The sequence below is a fragment of the Nymphalis io genome, chromosome 29, assembly GCF_905147045.1.
Source record: "Nymphalis io chromosome 29, ilAglIoxx1.1, whole genome shotgun sequence".
In the NCBI taxonomy this organism is placed as follows: Eukaryota; Metazoa; Arthropoda; class Insecta; order Lepidoptera; family Nymphalidae; genus Nymphalis; species Nymphalis io.
Genome location: NC_065916.1, coordinates 7,449,392 through 7,466,629, shown reverse-complemented (window position 1 = coordinate 7,466,629; position 17,238 = coordinate 7,449,392). Strand labels below are relative to the sequence as shown.

Here is a 17,238-nt window from a genome sequence, read left to right as displayed (position 1 = left end):
TCTTGGTCGATAGATATTATTTAAAATACAAAATAAATATAATTAAATTTTTACAAAAAGGCCAACGACACGCGGTGTTCCCAGGCGGTCACCCATCCAAGTACTGAACGCGCCCGATGTTGCTTAACTTCGGTGATCGGACGAGAACCGGTGTATTCAACATGGTATGGACGTTGGCTTTTGACATAACTAAAAACTTATTTGTATATAATAATTTTGCATAGATTATAGCAATTCTATTAATACTATGGCTAAATTATGAAGTATTATAAAAAATGTCCCTCGAAATATATGAAATCTAGATGGCGCTACTCGGCAGAATAAAACAGAATTAGAGAGAAAGCCGTCTTCAAAAAACGCTATTTTTAAAATATTATTCTGTTAATCTTATTCATAAATAAACACATAAATGTTAATTTTAAGTATAGTGGCGCCATTATGGCAATATATGAAAATCTTATGTCATATGGTTACTTTTTTACAATTCTTTGACTCCAATATTTTTCACGCTGGTTGGCGTGGTTGGTAGATACCTGCCTTTCACGCCGAAGATTGTGGGTTCGATTCCCACCCAGGACAGACATTTGTGCGCATGAACATGTCTGTTTGTCCTGTGTCTGGGTGTAATTATCTATATAAGTATGTATTTACAAAAGAAAAGTAGTATATGAAGTATATCAGTTGTCTGTTTTCCATAGCACAAGCTCTGCTTGGTTTGGGATCAGATGGCTGTGTGTGAATAACGTCAAAGGATATTATTATTATATTCAATATTTTTCATGATATGGACGTTTGCGACGATATGAAGAAAATACTAAAATATGTATAATATGAATTATGTACATATTAGAAACTTAACTTTAACTAACTTACTTTTGAAGATACTAAATTAATAAACTTTCGATATGTACTCGGAGGCAATTAATGTTTAACGAATAAATGTGTTATCATCAATCACGAGTACATTATAACAAAATGAATTAAAAAAGTAAAGTTAGTGAGTTAATAAGTCAAAAAACTCACCGCGCGTCCTCTTCAGAATAAATCCAACTTTATATTTTCAAAATTCGGTTAGGTAAAGAGAACTTTGGCTGTAATAATAATACTCATAACAGTTGTTCAAGAAATAATTTGGCATTATTATGGAAATCACAGCACAGAAAAGTTTTTTAAACAAACAAGGATATGTCGGCGCTTTTCCAGTTTTCATGTTAAGTGTAAATCACAATGAATACACACATTCAACTTATAAATCATATTAGCAATTGAAGATATTGGGTTTAATTTTAACCGTTTTAATAAATATGCCGAGATGGCCTAGTGGTAAGAACGCGTGAATCTTAACCGATGATCGTGGGTTCGAACCCGGGCAAGCACCACTGAATATTCATGTGCTTATAATTCATCTCGTGCTTGACGGTGAAGAAAAACATCGTGAGGAAACCTGCATGTGTCTAATTTCATTGAAATTATGCCACATGTGTATTCTACCAACCCGCATTGGAGAAGCGTGGTGGAATAAGCTCCAAACCTTCTCCTCAAAAGGGAGAGGAGGCCTTAGCCCAGCAGTGGGACCTTAACAGGCTGTTACTGTACTGTACTGTTTTATTAACTTGGAACCATTATAGAATTGATAAAAATATAAATTAGATTTTAGAGAAAAATTAACTATGTACTCTGTAAATAGAGTTAGTAGGCGAAGCATATATAAAAGTATTTGAACACAGCTCTGTAAGAATAATCTCGAGACTCATTGCAGAGAACGGCCCTGAAATTGTCAGAAAGCTATAATATGCGACATTGACAAAAATAATTATAACATATCAAGGATACACGCATCAAAATTGTATATAAACATAAGTCGGATTATAATTATCTATATTTCACAGGGAGTAATGATGTGAGTTCTTATAGAAACTAATATATGAAAAATAAAATTTAAATTAAGTGGTTTATTTTAATGGGGACGGCGCGTACGCAGTCCCCACTACCAAAAATTTCGCGTCCGAGTTATCCACATTAGGGATAATCGCAAAGGTCAACCCGTCCGCAGTGCAATGGACAAGCCTCGCTCTGGGGGAACCGCCTTCATGATCACTGTATCCCCTACGCCAGGTAAGTATGCATTCATCTCCGCTCGGCAACCTTTTAAGGTTCATCCACAACTTCGAACTTCGTTAACGTGATCTAATGTACTACTAGCGACATTTATCATCAATGTTGTAATCGAAAAATACTATATACGATTTTATAGCTTACTATAGCTACCCGTCCCGGCTTCATACGGGTCTTTATTTAAAAAAAAAGTATATCGTAATACACTATTTTTTTCACTAGTTTAATAATATTGCTATTTGTTTACGCGACGCAGCAGACAACTCTCGATTGTCATTATTTTTCAAAAGTTATTGCCACATTTCAGCCAACTTACTTAAAACTTTAAGGAATTATACACCTAAACCTTCCTCATGAATTATTCCTCCCATTTGTGAAAACCCTAAGCAAAATAGTTTAGTAGTTTTTCGAGTTTATCACGCTTTGTCAGATGTTTATAAATAATATAAATGGTGCCATGACACGAGCAGCAAGACGAGCAAACCTTCAAAACATATTCAAATTGTACTACAGACAATTCTAAAATAATAATATTAATAAATGCATTTTGTATGAATTTGATAATAAATATATAATAGCGCCATCTCGTGATGTCACATTGTAATCTAAGAGTTGTAGAAAAAGTAACCATATGACATAAGATTTTCATATAGTGCCATAATGGCGCCTCTCATCAAAAACCTTCTCATCAAAAAGAGGAGAGGAGGCCTTTAGCCCAGCAGTGGGACATTCACAGGCTGTTACGGTTACGGCGCCTCTATACTTAAAATTAACATTTATGTGTTTATTTATGAATAAGATTAACAGAATAATATTTTAAAAATAGTGTTTTTTGAAGGCGGCTTTCTCTCTAATTCTGTTTTATTCTGCCGAGTAGCGCCATCTAGATTACATATATATTTCGAGGGATATTTTTTATAATACTTCATAATTTAGCCATAGTATTAATAGAATTGCTATAATCTATGCAAAATTATTATACAAATATGTTTTTAGTTATACTAAGAGCCAACGTCCATACCATGTTGAATACACCGGTTCTCGTCCGATCACCGAAGTTAAGCAACATCGGGCGCGTTCAGTACTTGGATGGGTGACCGCCTGGGAACACCGCGTGTCGTTGGCCTTTTGCATTTTATTTTAATAATATTTTTATTTTTACTTATCTTGCCATGTGAAACTTAGCGGGTAATTATGAGTTTATATTTGATTTGGTGGATTTTTTTATAATAATTTGTTAAACGTTCGACTTAAGGTCGTGTGCAATTGGTTACAGCTTTGGTGTTTTTAAACTTTTTTTTAAATTAACGTGAGAAGCAGATTGAAGTATAATCACTGGTGGTAGGGCTTTGTGCAAGCTCGTCTGGGTAGGTACCACCCACTCATCAGATATTCTACCGCAAAACAGCAATACTTGATATTGTTGTGTTCCGGTTTGAAGGGTGAGTGAGCCAGTGTAATTACAGGCACAAGGGACATAAAATCTTAGTTCCCAAGGTTGGTGGCGCATTGGATATGTAAGCGATGGTTGACATTTCTTACAATGCCAATGTCTAAGAGCGTTGGTGACCACTTACCATCAGGTGGCCCATATGCTCGTCCGCCTTCCTATTCTATAAAAAAAAAAAAAAAATAATCGATGCATTTGCGATGTGCTGTTGGCGAAGATTGTTCCGCATACTCTAGACTGCAATGAGAACTAACGAGGCCATATTAAAAAAGCTCAACTTCAGAAGACTTTCTATATGCAGTAAAGATGTCAACAGTTTCGGGCACCTTATGTGCTATATATTATCTCCAGGGTATTGTCCGGAGAAGCGGAATCAGCTCCTCAGCAGTAAGGGAACGAGGAAAACGAGGTAGAAGCTCATTTATCGTTAGTCGGAAAGAAAATTGACTGCCTGGGCGCGTTCGAAGCAAACTTTGTCCAAACTATTACTGATGCACTCATAAACTTAGTGCAAAGATTTGTAAATCTCTCATATTTAAAAGATAATGGCGAAATATAACCACAACTGTAGTTTAGTGTAATTGTCGCAAAATATTATATATATAAATTATAAGCATTTTATCATATATTAACGATTTCCTATGTGATGGTAAGTTTTAGAAATAACAACGATTTCTTAAATAGTAGTGTTTATTTATCGCTCAGTCGGCGCGCAGACAGCGGTCGGAGCAGCGCTTGAGGCAGTCGGGGTCGTTCCGGCAGTGCGCGCGGCAGCTCGCCTGGCAGCGCGTCACCGTGCGGACGTTCGTGCGGGACAAGCGCTCGTCGAACATTATACTAACGATAAAGAAAGAAATTTCAATTTTAATTTGAAATAAGTAGATAGACGGGCACCTCGGCCACCTGATGGTAAGTGGTCACCACCGGAAATAGATTGTCATTTAAATACATGCCCTAAAAACTTTTGCTACAAAATAAAAAAAATAAAATTACTGCACACGGTCGAAACAAAAATATATAAAAAATAACGAAGGTTTACCTGTCGATGAATGGCACAGAGGTGCACGTCGCGGCGTCACAGTGGAGCACGGGTGGTGCCACCGCCGCCATCAGGGAGCCGTCCTCACCCACCACGTATGGGATGTGGTCGATATATACGTTGTCGAACAAACACATTCGCTTCATGTACTCTTCGCTGTGCGTGAACATTGTGGGAGGAATACCTATGAAAATATATTTTTAATAGATAAGTAACATGAGCCTGTGCATCTTCCACTGCTGGGCTAAGGCCTCCTTTCCTTTTTTGAGGAAGTTTGGAGCTTGTTCCACCACGCTGCTCCAATGCGGATTGGTGGAATACACATGTGGCAGAATTTCAGTGAAAAGTTAGACACATGCACATGGTTATGTTATGCACATGGTTTCTTCACGATGTTATGCACCGTCAAGCACGAGAAGAATTAATCATTCATCATTATAATCACAATTTAATCACATGAAAATTCAGTGGTGCTTGCCCGAGTTTAGACCCTCGATCATCATTAAGATTCACTAACCTAACCGCTGTGCCATCTCACCGGAAAAACTCAATTTTACGGGCCCAACCCGGGTTTCGAGCCCTGGATCTTTAAACTTATAAAAGTGAAAACATTTGAAAATCGATAGTTTAGTTTAATTGTCAAAACAAAATTGTAATATTTTGTTATTTTTGTTATTTAAATAAAAAAAAAAGTAAACATGATCGGTTAAGTAGTTAATACGCGGAAGACAAACATGCTTTCTCATTTATAATATTAAAAAAAAAAATCTCATTTAAGAACAATTTGTAATACTTCAATGTGGTAGGAATTTGTGCAAGTCCTTTTGGGAAGGTACCACCCACTCATCAGATATTCTACTATATAATACTTAGTGTTGTTGCGTTCCGATTTGAAAGGTAGAATGAGATAGTGTAACTACAGACACAAGGGCTATAACACCTTCGTTCCCAAGGTTGGTGGTGCATTGGCAATGTAAGGAATAATATTTCTTACATTTCTAATGTTAATGAGCGGTGACCACTTCCTATAACATAAAAACAAAATACAAAGACGTACCGACAGAGTAATATCTGGTATTACACATGTGTTCCTGTATGAGCTCCGAGCGGTTGCTGAACCAGCCGACGAGCCACTTGAGGTCCTCGAACTTGGTAATCTCGTCGTTGATCACCTTGCGCGTCAGCCGAAGGTACTCAACGTCAGCTTCTATCACTGATTCGTCTTTGTCTTCGCCATAACTGGTTCGAGTGAAACATATTTAAACGCTTTTTTATATATATGTCAAGAAATAATTGTAATATTTCTTTAATGTTTGATAAGTTTGGATTGATACTGGCATTTGAGTTTTGTGTAATAGTTTACATGTGATAATTAAAAAAAAAAAAATAGAAATTATATTTGAAAAAAGATTTGATGTTTTAAAAAAATATTATTCAGTAAAAAGCCTTAAGAAAAAACCTTAAGATTATTTATTTTTAAACCTTAAAATAATATAAAAAAAAATAAAAATTTTTTTGCTTATATATGGTTAGAATACCTTTATCCAAACAACAGCGTTATTAAAAAAAAGACGCGTGCAAATTTGTAACCGCCAATTTGTTAGTGTATAGAAAGGTAAAGTAATTAATTCTTTATTGGCGCGACTTTTGATCAGTTGTATTTGTTCAAATGTGTTATTTCGATTTTTGGAAGTAATTGATTGAGCTATTTACATCAATTTGTATGATTTGGTGTTCTACTTTTAACACTTCTTGATCCTAATAAATATTATTAAATGTTATTTCAGTGCTGTTGACGGTTGAGGAGTTCCTTCGTCCAAAGCCAATCATGGGTGTGAATCAGATCATGGCTACAAATGATGCATTGTCATCGGAACTGAACCAACATGTAAAATTTCAACTCCGTAGGATAAGAGGAGGTTGCCCTAACGTATTTACATTACCAGGAACCTAACCTATGCCACCGCATCCCCCCACCCCACAAAACGGAAACAACTGTAATTGAAAAAGTCAATAATTACTTCCGGTACTGCATTTTAAGTATGGCTTCAGACATGTGGATCCGGAAGATGACTCCAGGTCGAAGGTGCGCTTGGTACAAGTCCTTCGGCATTTCGACGAACGACGATTCGAAATCCTGGAAACGAGACCACGATCCATATTGAAAACCCGAATGGAAGAGTTTCACTCGGTGATAGGACTTTGAAGCCTTACACAGGCTACGGGACGGGTAAAGCCCTGCCATCACATATTCTACCATCAAACAATTAACACCAAACATTTTGTTGTTGTGTTCCATTTTGAAGAGTGAGCGAGACAGTGTAACAGGCACAAGATACATTGATTTTAGATCATTCATATTAACCGGTCCACCCATTTCCGTATCTTGTGTCTTTATTTACACTGGTTCACTCATTTTTCAAATCGCTGAACCGTTGGCGCAATGACAGTTTTAATTTCTCACCATGTCCATGAACGGAAATAATCATTTTTTTTAGATTCTTAGCAATATCGATTGTCACTATTTGCGTAATCTTACAACTGCTCCCCTAGTGTTATACGACGTGCTTAGTTTCAACGTCACTGTACTTTACCTTATCGGGGGGGTTGTAGGAATCGTATTTCTTTTGTTTTTCCTTTTTGTTTTTCTTGCGTTTCTTCCCTCTGTTCTGTTGCGTGTCTGAGAGGTCCGCACGTCTAGCCACCGGGACGTCTGTGCTTGAAACGTTTTTTAACTGAAATAACAAATATTAATTTGTAAAAGATACTTTGAGTTCGCACACTCACCCACACACACACACACACACACACACACATACACGCGTGCGCGCACACGAACTCACACTCAGATAAGCATCATATTTGTTCCATTTTTTATTTTTTATTTCTTACTTCTCTCACTTTATACATTTATTTTTGTTTTTTGTTCATATAAACGGGGGTGGAAGCCTGGTGTCCCGTACAACAATTTATATATTGCAAGCACCAGTCTTCTATTATTTAGCTGTATTTAAATGTTATATGTTAATTTGTAAACTTTTTGTGAAGAAATAAATAAAAATATTATTAAAATTAGTTACAGGCGTATTATACTTTCTAACCGTCCGGACTTGTCACGGGTAGAATAATTGTGTATAGAACGTTAATATCGTAATATATATAACTCTATTGGTTTACGAAACGAAAGCAAAACTCCCAGTCGGCAAGATTTTTTCCAACATCTTCAACAATCGCCATATTTCAGAAAAACTTGTCTCATGTATACTACGTTCATATTTTATAATATGTAAGCTTATAGCGATAACTCGTCTACCTCGTCATCCTCTTATAATACTACCGATTTCGAAGTCCTGGATTCCATATCCGGCTGAGGTAAATAATAAATTATTATGTTTTTCAGTCAAAATGTTCCCACTAGCAGTCGGGAGATTGCAGAAGATTGGAACACTGATGTGCCGTCCCATTGGATTATTATCGTGAGGGATTAGAGAGTGCACTTGTGTACTATAATATGTCTAGCAGTCAGGCCCGGCCTTCACTGCAGTTTTTTCATAAGCCACCGTTATATAGAGCATAACTCTCATTACTAACTGTCATTACTAGGTGATAGTGCTTTGAGCAAGCCCGTCTTTCTCGTATTTAAATCACTGAACCGATTTTGATGAAGTTCGGTATGAGACAAGCTTGAACCCCAAGGAAAGATATAGGCTGCTTTTTATAAATAAGACTTAATCCTTTTAACACGCCGCCTAAGCCGCGATTGAAAACTCCTTTATATATAAAAACGAATATTTTTTTGTGTGATCTTAACATCGTTAGACGGCTAACGGTAATAGTTTTCTTACGCCATTGACGTTTCCATACGTTCCTAAATCACTCATTCGATCGTGATGTAACTTTGCTTTGTTATATATATGTTGAGTTTTTTTTGTTTGTCAGTCAATATAAACATTCTATGTTATAACCTAACCGTGCGAAAGTCAAGAATATTAGCTGGGTTGAATAAATACCTCATGTTCTTCAAGCGTGATTGTGGTCGAGCGCGTCTTGTTACGATGCTTGCTGTGTCCCCGACGACGCTGAAACAATTTAATCTAATTGTAAGACCAAAAAACATTGTACCTTAAAAAGTACAAAAGTATTCATACGAGAAGATGAAGCCTGCAAGCCCACTATGTTTGTGGGAAAAAACTGTTAAATATGTGTGTCAATTTTTATTTTCCAATTTTAAGCAAAACTTAATAGTCATATAATATTTATCACCAACGCGTGTCGCGGACAGGCAGAGCCTGATGGTGAGTGGTCACCACCACCAGTGGGTGGTAGCTGATAATCCCCACCACTGAGTACGCAAAGATAATAAGCATTCTTATTAATAAATAAAAATAATATTTTTCCTCTCAAAGACAAGACGAATAATTTTTAAATATAGAGTTTTTTTATGTAAGAGGAGGTAAACGAGCAGGAGAGTTAAATATATATATATATATCCTTTATTACCTACGTGCAATTAAGCCACTTGATGTTAAGTGCTCACCACCGCCCATAGACATTAGCGTTGTAAGAAATATTAACCATTCCTTACATCGTCAATACGCCACCAACTTTGGGAAATAAGATTTAGTTACACTAGCTCATCCACCCTTCGAACCAGAATAATACGAAATATTACTGTATGGCGGTAGAATATCTGATGAGTGGGTGGTACCTACCCAGACAGGTTTGCACAATGCTTAACTGACGGGCCGGTTGGCGTGGTTGGTAGCAAGTATCTACCTTTCATGCCGAACGTTGTGTTGAAGGCTTCGATTCCCACCCGGGACAGACATTTGTGTGCATGAACATGTCTGTTTGTCCTGAGTCTGGGTTTAATTGTATATATAAGTATGTATTAACAAAAGAAAAGTAGTATATGTAGTATATCAGTTGTCTGGTTTCCATAGCACAAACTCTGCTTAATTTGGGATCTGATCGCTGTGTGTGAATAATGTCCCAGGATATTATTTAACACCAAACGTAATCTCATGCTACAATTAAATCGGCAAGTAATTGTTAAAACGATATTTTTTTTTAATTTTAGAAAAAATATAACTAAATTAGTCGTGCGCTGCGGTTTCATTCGCGTCTAGTTAGACTATTATTTATATTAAATCTTAAATATTCTGTGAATTAGTCATCTTGATGTGACTCCCAAGGTACTTACGAGAACTAATGTGTAAATAACAAATCTTACGCTGACGTCATTTGCCGCTCGAAATCTTCGAGACATATTTATTAACATATTCCAACCCGCATTGGAGCAGCGTAGTGGAGTAAGCTCCTTAAGAGACCTTAACCAATGTCTATGAGTTGTGGTCACCTCACGTCTCGTTGCCCATTTGACAGTCTGCCTATCTATTTCAAATTAAGGCGTAATTTGATAAATAAAAATCAATTTATCTGATAAACATTTATTTACAATCACTCCTCGACATCCCTCGGTTCAGTTATGGAATCGACGAACACAATCGAATTGCATTCGGACGCGTCACACTGCAGCATGGGGGGCACTTCCACAGGCGTCACGGAGTATTCATCACCGATAACATATGGGTTCCCATCAATCCACAGGGCGTCGAACAGACAGTATATGTGAACTTTAATCGTCATATAACTAATGAACTTGTATATTCTCCCACCACATTCACCTAAATGCTCCTTAATGCTCTTATCAGTCTTGTACATCAGGAGCAAGTTGTGAAACTTCGTGATTTCGTCCATTACGACTTTTTTTATAAGATTCGTGTATATTATATCAGCTTCGATATGCCTTTCTGGGTCTTCGTACATGCGTTGTTTGATCCGCAATATCGCGTCCGACATCCTGACGCGGAATATCACACCGGGGTTCATCGTCTCCGGTAATATTCCAGGTTTCTTAGTCGTGGTCGTGAATTCCAGGATACGATCTTTGACTGGTTCTGGGTAAAGGTAGTGGTTCGGACGTTCTCGAAGCTTCGGCCCGTTCATAGAATTGAATCGTCGACTGTTCTGTGGCAGAAATAATATTCGTCAAAATGTTTTCTTCGATTATCTATTTATTTATTTATTGCGTTGATTTCTTCTTAACGTTTTCGGCAACGGCGGCCATTCAAGACAGACTATCCAATGGGACACATTCTAGTACATAATATAGTGCGAAATGTCAATCATTACGAGGTCTCCTAAACTATCCGCCTGATTGACTTGAAATTTGTCACAGTTACTCTTTACCCGACGTGTGCGCTCACTAATCACGGATTTTACGCAATTCCTATCCAAAATACATTTTTCTTATTATTTACCGTGCGAAGCGGGGACGATGAACTAGTGTTATACTGGTCGAATCTGAAGTTGCGCGGAGAATGCGAAAACGCATAATTTACACGTATTATCGGTGGAAAGCCGAGCCGACTAGCGTGTAGTGCACAAGTGTGTGCGCAAACACAGGTGCAATCTCTATTCCCTCAGTAATAATCCGATAAGACGGCAAATATGTCGTGAATGGAAAAAAACTTTATTACTACTGAGGACTTCATGACAAAAAATCCAATGAATTTTTTAATCAACACGACCTGGGGCTTGAACTCTGAAACCTAGATTACGAGGCCATAAACCGATTATAATTTATTGCGATTTAATGTATTATTATTTATATAATGCCTCCATGTCTAGAAGAGTTAAACGTTCCTATAAAATGTCTTCTTATGTTTAGAATTCCGAAATAAAAAACAAATTTACAATTAATTACAGGCACACGGGACATAACATTTCAGTTCCCAAGATTGGTGGCGCATTGGCGATGCAAGATGGTTAACATTTCTTACAATGCCAATGTATATGGGCATTGGTGACCACTTACCATCAGGCCCATAGGCTCGTCCGCTAACCTATCTTATAAAATAAAAAAAAAAATTTAGGAAGAAATACTCTGATAAATAGTCTTGCATAGATTATTCTATTACTGATCTCAGTATCATTGATTTCGGATATATATCCGAAATCAATGTGTTATATATTTAAAGTCATTCTTGTTATTAAAAAAATTAAATGTTATGTAGATACGAATGCATAGCGTATTGTCGTTTTGAAATGTTAATCATTTAATTAATAACGTTTTATAATTAAAATATATGTATGTATTGGTGTGGTTGGTAGATACTTGCCTTTCACGCCGAAGGTTGTGGTTTCGATTCCCATCCAGGATAGGCATTTGCGTGTATAAACATGTCAGTTTGTCCTGAGTCTGGGTGTAATTATTTATATAAGTATGTATTTACAAAAGAAAAGTAGTATATGTAGCATATCAGTTGTCTGGTTTCCATAGTACAAGCTCTGCTTAGTTTTGGATCAGATGGCCGTGTGTGAATAATGTCCCAGGATATGATTATTATCGCAATCGAATCGAAGCGTTATCGTTCCCGTTTATGTGTTTTCCTATTCTTTAATTTAATTATCGACTGTTGGTATAAAAGTTAACAATTAAGTTTGGTTTTGATATAACGGTATATGTTAACATCATATCGGTTCGGCTCCAAGCCGTATAAATATAGAATAGTCGAAGTCGGATTGGAAGATTGGAAGTAGAATTGGTCTCCTTTTGTTGGCTGACGGTAGCGTCGGGAAACTCGCGTCAATAGCATAAGTTATCACGTTTGGATTTTGGCTCGTATTTTATTATTATATTATTTAAGATAAATGTAATTAGATTAATAATGTGGTAAATTTAAAAAAAAAAAAACAATTACGCGTTAATATTTTTGCGGTCTATCATACATATAAACGAACACCCTAACGTACATAAACGCCGAAATGTCGGAAATAGTATAGTATATTATACTAAAAAAATAATAATTAATCTTATTCGTTTGTTATTTAAATAAAAGTGTATATATATATTACATTGCGGTTGGCAGCCGCTCACACAGAGTATAGATAGGGACAGTGTCTGAGCGAGAGGTGAATATTGGTGTTGCCATTTACAATTTGATTCTATAGGAAATTCAAAAGTTTATATGTTATAATTATTTTATTTATTTACCTTAGCTCTTCGTTTGACACGATTGCTTTCAGAGTCGTCTTTCAGACCGGCTAAATAAGCATCGAACTTGGAGAAGTCGTAAGGAGACCACGGGTCTTCTGTGGTTGGTTTTTCAACGAGCACGTCACTCTGTGAAAAACATATGAGCTTGTATTAATTTATATATAAATATTTTAATATATATATTATAAATATTTCATTCAAGGAGTTTTTAACAAAGGATATTTGAATCGCTAATTTATAAAGGATTGTATTAAATTGATAGTTAGATGATTTTCCATATCAATTACATTTAAAAAAATATTCTTTAGAATTTTTCTTATTATTTTTCTTTTTAAACCTTCTCTATATTAAAACCAACAAAGCAAAAAAGAATTATTAAATCTATCAAACCGCTTTTTTGAGTTTTAGCGAGACACGAACAGCAATTCATTTTTTGTATATAAGATGAGTACCTCAATCATTCTGGGCGAATTTAGAGGAGGGAAATTCGGGGTTATAGAGGCCCGGGGCCTCCACGCCGAGTAAAAATTTTTGATATATAATAGAACAACAGCTATAATTATATTTCTATTTTATTATATATCCCTCTACCTTAGCGTGTGGGTTTTTCTTGGGTGCCATCAGGTTAACTGGTTGCTCGTATATGTCATCTTTGATCTGAAAATTGTATTAAAAGAGTAAAGCCTGTGAATGTCCGTCTGGTGGGCTAAGGCTTCCTCTCCTTTTTGAGGAGAAGGTTTAATGCTTATTTCACGACGCTGCTCCAATTCGGGTTGATTGGATACACATGTGGCAAAATTTCAGTGAAATTTGACACATGCAGGTTTCCTTACGATTTTTTCGATGAAATCGGATTCATGTTTATCGGTTAAGATTCACGCGTTATAACCGCTAGGCCATCTCGGTAAAATTATATTAAACTTTGATAAAAATGTAACAATACGGTCCAATGGATGATAATGAATTTACTAACCAACTCGTGTTAAAATTTTGGAAAGTGCATTAATGCTTTCGGCGGTTAATGACATTGAGAGGTAAATTGTTGTAGAATGAAAATCCACATGTGTAACCATTAACCATTGGAGTAGTGTGGCAGAATAAGCTTCGCCTTTGGGTCGTTTTTAACTTTTTTTAAAATTAAACAATAGGTATTGGCTAAAACTATATCGATTATACATTTATTCTTAAATATTATATTGTCGAATTGTCATTCGCAAAAATAGGATAGTCAATTTATACATTAAAATTAACAAATTTCGTTTATTATTGCCGGTTAATATGCAGCTGTATTATTTGTTATATTTATTTATTTGAAAAGGCAAATCTACAGTACATATATTTGACGCTTTTTTTATATAGAATAGGAAGGCGGACGAGCATATGGGCCACCTGATCACCAACGCCCATAGACATTGGCACTGTAAGAAATGTCAACCATCGCTTATAGCCAACGCGCCACCAACCTTGGGAACTAAGATTTAATGTCCCTTGTGCCTGTAATTACACTGGCTCACTCACCCTTCAAACCGGAACACAACAATATCAAGTATTGCAATTTTGCGGTAGAATATCTGATGAGTGGGTGGTACCTACCCAGACGAGCTTGCACAAAGTCCTACCACCAGTATGAATAGTAGTATTCTCTTTTAAATGTAGTAGCATCTTTTAGTATCTGAACACTGACAAGGTAACTAATACGTTCTTTTAATTGTAATTTTGTATTTTATAAAAATGTCTGTACATAATTAAAAAGATAAAAAAAAATCTAATACGTAATAAATAAATATTTAAACTTACTTTTTACACTTTTGGCGGGCGATTACTATACGATTAATACGCAATAATGGCATCCCTTGTGTAGTGGTTCTCTTATAAGACTACAGATTAATAATATTGAAATAATTATAAAAAGTTTTTTTCTAGCCGTGGGATACTTACGTTTGGGTAATTAAAATCGAAACTAGAAGCAGGATCCGGCTTCGTTATTGACACCAAGAGCAGCACCTGTGAACAAGAAACACAACTCCAGTTATTGAATTCAAAAAACTTTAACGGTTTAAGAATTTATTCCTCAAGAAAAGAATATAATTCACTTAACGATTTCAAAAAACAAGATTAACTCTGTTTAATATTATATGTACAACACACGTGGTGCACAAAAATAAAGAACGACATTTGGTTTTTAATATACTTTGCCTGGAAGACGTCACTGTAACGGTGCTCCCACACTGATGATAAAAATGTTTACACACTTTCTAACACTAATACGTGGTAATAAATTAGCAAGTGTTACATTCTGTCAGAAATAGCGATATGTTTTGAGTGCTCCTACTGACATAGCCAAGCCGAGATGGCCCAGTGGTTAGAACGCGTAATTCTTAACCGATGATCGTGGGTTCAAACCTGGGCAAGCTCCACTGGATTTTCATGTGCTTAATTTGTGTTTATAATTCATTTTGTGCTTGACGGTGAAAGAAAAAATCGTGATCAAACCTGAATGTGTCTAATTTCATTGAAATTATGCCACATGTGTATTCTACCAACCCGTATGGTGGAATGAGCCCCAAGCTTCTTCTTAAAGGGAGAGGAGACCTTAGCCCAGCAGTGGGACATTAACGGACTGTTACTGTACTGTACTGTACTGCTCCTACTGATGGAAAATGTTTACAAATATTTACAATATTTACATTACAGTTTACTTGATCACATCTTTTTACTTTCCTAGGAAAACAAAAATGAAAGAAGATTTGCTCATTCAATTATGGATTTTATTTTTTGTTTAAAAATAAAAAAATCCCCGCTCTAACTGGATGAGTCAAACGCATTATAGTATAGTCCCACAGATTCAAATATGGGTATTAACGTAGACAATTTGTTATAGAATAATTATTTATGATCGACGATGTAGCTCGGTGGATACTCATGTGTCTGGATTTCAATCAAATCAACACATGTACATTTTCTCTCGATATTTTCCTTCAATACTGAACACGAGATAAATATGAAAATTCAGCGGTGTTTCCCGAATTTGAACCTGCAAATTTCGTATAAGATTCACGTGTTCTAACCACTGGTCCATTCGACTGATTTTATACAAGGTTATTATAAAAGTGAAGTTAAAAAAAAGTTTTAATTGAAAATCACTTAAATAGTATTTACTTTTTGTATGTGTGTGTTTAAAACTATGGTTTTGTAACTCTTTTGGTGTACAATAAAGTCTATTCTATTCTATTCTATAATTTTATATTATATTCTATAGTAAGGTATAAATATAATTACATTCTCTTCAAAATCTTCATATAAGAGAGTTTTCTCCCTCTGTCTCTCTCTCTATCTCTCTTTATACTACACTCAAAATGCATGAGGCCGAGTTGTTTTCGTCATTGAATCATTATTTTTAATTTCATACATTATACGGTTCAAGCTCCCTAACCAAAAACTTTGGGTTCAATAAACTTTGTTTAATATGTGCAATATTTATTTAAACTATGTTTACTTATTAAATCAAAGTTTGAACAAGAAATTAATGACTATGTAACCTTGACAAGCGTTGCCAATACCAATAGACAGTTCACTTGAATGATAGTTGTGTAGTTATTATTAAAATTATTTTTAATCTGTTAAAATCAAAATACAGATAAACGAATACGCTGTACGAATAAAAGTCAGTATTTTAATACTAATTTAATGCTTGATATTATACAGCATCAAATCTTATAAAAATAAATCGAGATTTTGATAAAAACGTTACTTACCAAATAAAACGACTTTAACATTTTACACAAACCAATCGCTTCTAACAAAGCGGTTGAATGAATAAAATAATTTCTAACAGAGTATTTTTTATTGGACTGTAAAATTAAGCTGTTAGTTAGTTTCTCCCAATTAATTTTAATAGTTTAAATGATTTTATTCTGTTGCACAGAATAATAAAATATTTGTTTTTTTTTGTTTTCATTAAATTTTCTTTGTCCCAAAACGTATTTATATATACGCATAATATAACTTCTTGGTTCCCAACAGTAACGGATTTTATACTTTGGTCTCCCTAGGCCGATGGAAGGTACTCTCCTACTTGTTGAATTTTTTAATAATCGGTGTTTATACGGCTCAATTTTTTTAACGACATGCTATGGACATATCTTAGTTTTTAAACGTTAATGTGTGATTTCACAGAGGATGCAACTACTAAAAAATATCATATAAGTTTTGCCGCCCTAGGCCCGGGCCAACTCGGTCTATAGGAAAATCATACCTGGTTCCCAACGTTGGCGAATTGGTGATGTACAGCGCTTTCACAGCTAAACTACTGAACCGATGTTGGTCAAATTTGGCCAACATCGGCCATAGAAGGATATAGGATTTTTATAACGAACCCCTGCCCCCTCTCCCCAATACGCAGCCGAGGCCGCGATCGAAAATAATGTGCATTTTTGAATCCATTATTTATATATTGAAATCAATAAGATAGTTTGTTACGCGCGACGTCGAGTTGAGCCGTAAGCGATAGCTGCGAAGATCTAAAGCAAGGAGGTTTTCGTACGGCGATGACGGATGGGTACGGAATGACAT

At 35.6% G+C, this 17,238-nt stretch overlaps 1 protein-coding gene and 3 non-coding genes across 4 annotated transcripts; 1 reads left to right on the top strand and 3 right to left on the bottom strand.

The window, feature by feature from the left end:
- Positions 1 to 59: 59 nt before the first annotated feature.
- Positions 60 to 178, bottom strand: LOC126779805 (5S ribosomal RNA). The gene has a single exon (XR_007670407.1). It is a non-coding gene; the product is annotated as a 5S ribosomal RNA (ribosomal RNA).
- A 1,782-nt stretch (positions 179 to 1,960) lies between these two features.
- Positions 1,961 to 2,123, bottom strand: LOC126779809 (U1 spliceosomal RNA). Its single transcript, XR_007670410.1, has one exon. It is a non-coding gene; the product is annotated as a U1 spliceosomal RNA (small nuclear RNA).
- A 999-nt stretch (positions 2,124 to 3,122) lies between these two features.
- Positions 3,123 to 3,241, top strand: LOC126779799 (5S ribosomal RNA). Its single transcript, XR_007670403.1, has one exon. It is a non-coding gene; the product is annotated as a 5S ribosomal RNA (ribosomal RNA).
- A 1,011-nt stretch (positions 3,242 to 4,252) lies between these two features.
- Positions 4,253 to 16,575, bottom strand: LOC126779593 (uncharacterized). The gene is made up of 10 exons (XM_050503729.1): positions 16,422 to 16,575; positions 14,605 to 14,670; positions 13,258 to 13,323; positions 12,664 to 12,792; positions 8,615 to 8,683; positions 7,199 to 7,339; positions 6,626 to 6,741; positions 5,662 to 5,843; positions 4,605 to 4,788; positions 4,253 to 4,402 (listed from the first exon to the last, which is right to left on the bottom strand). The coding sequence occupies exons 1-10, from the start codon at positions 16,440 to 16,442 to the stop codon at positions 4,267 to 4,269; spliced, it is 1,110 nt and encodes a 369-aa protein (XP_050359686.1). The 5' UTR covers positions 16,443 to 16,575; the 3' UTR covers positions 4,253 to 4,266.
- Between the last annotated feature and the right edge of the window lie 663 nt (positions 16,576 to 17,238).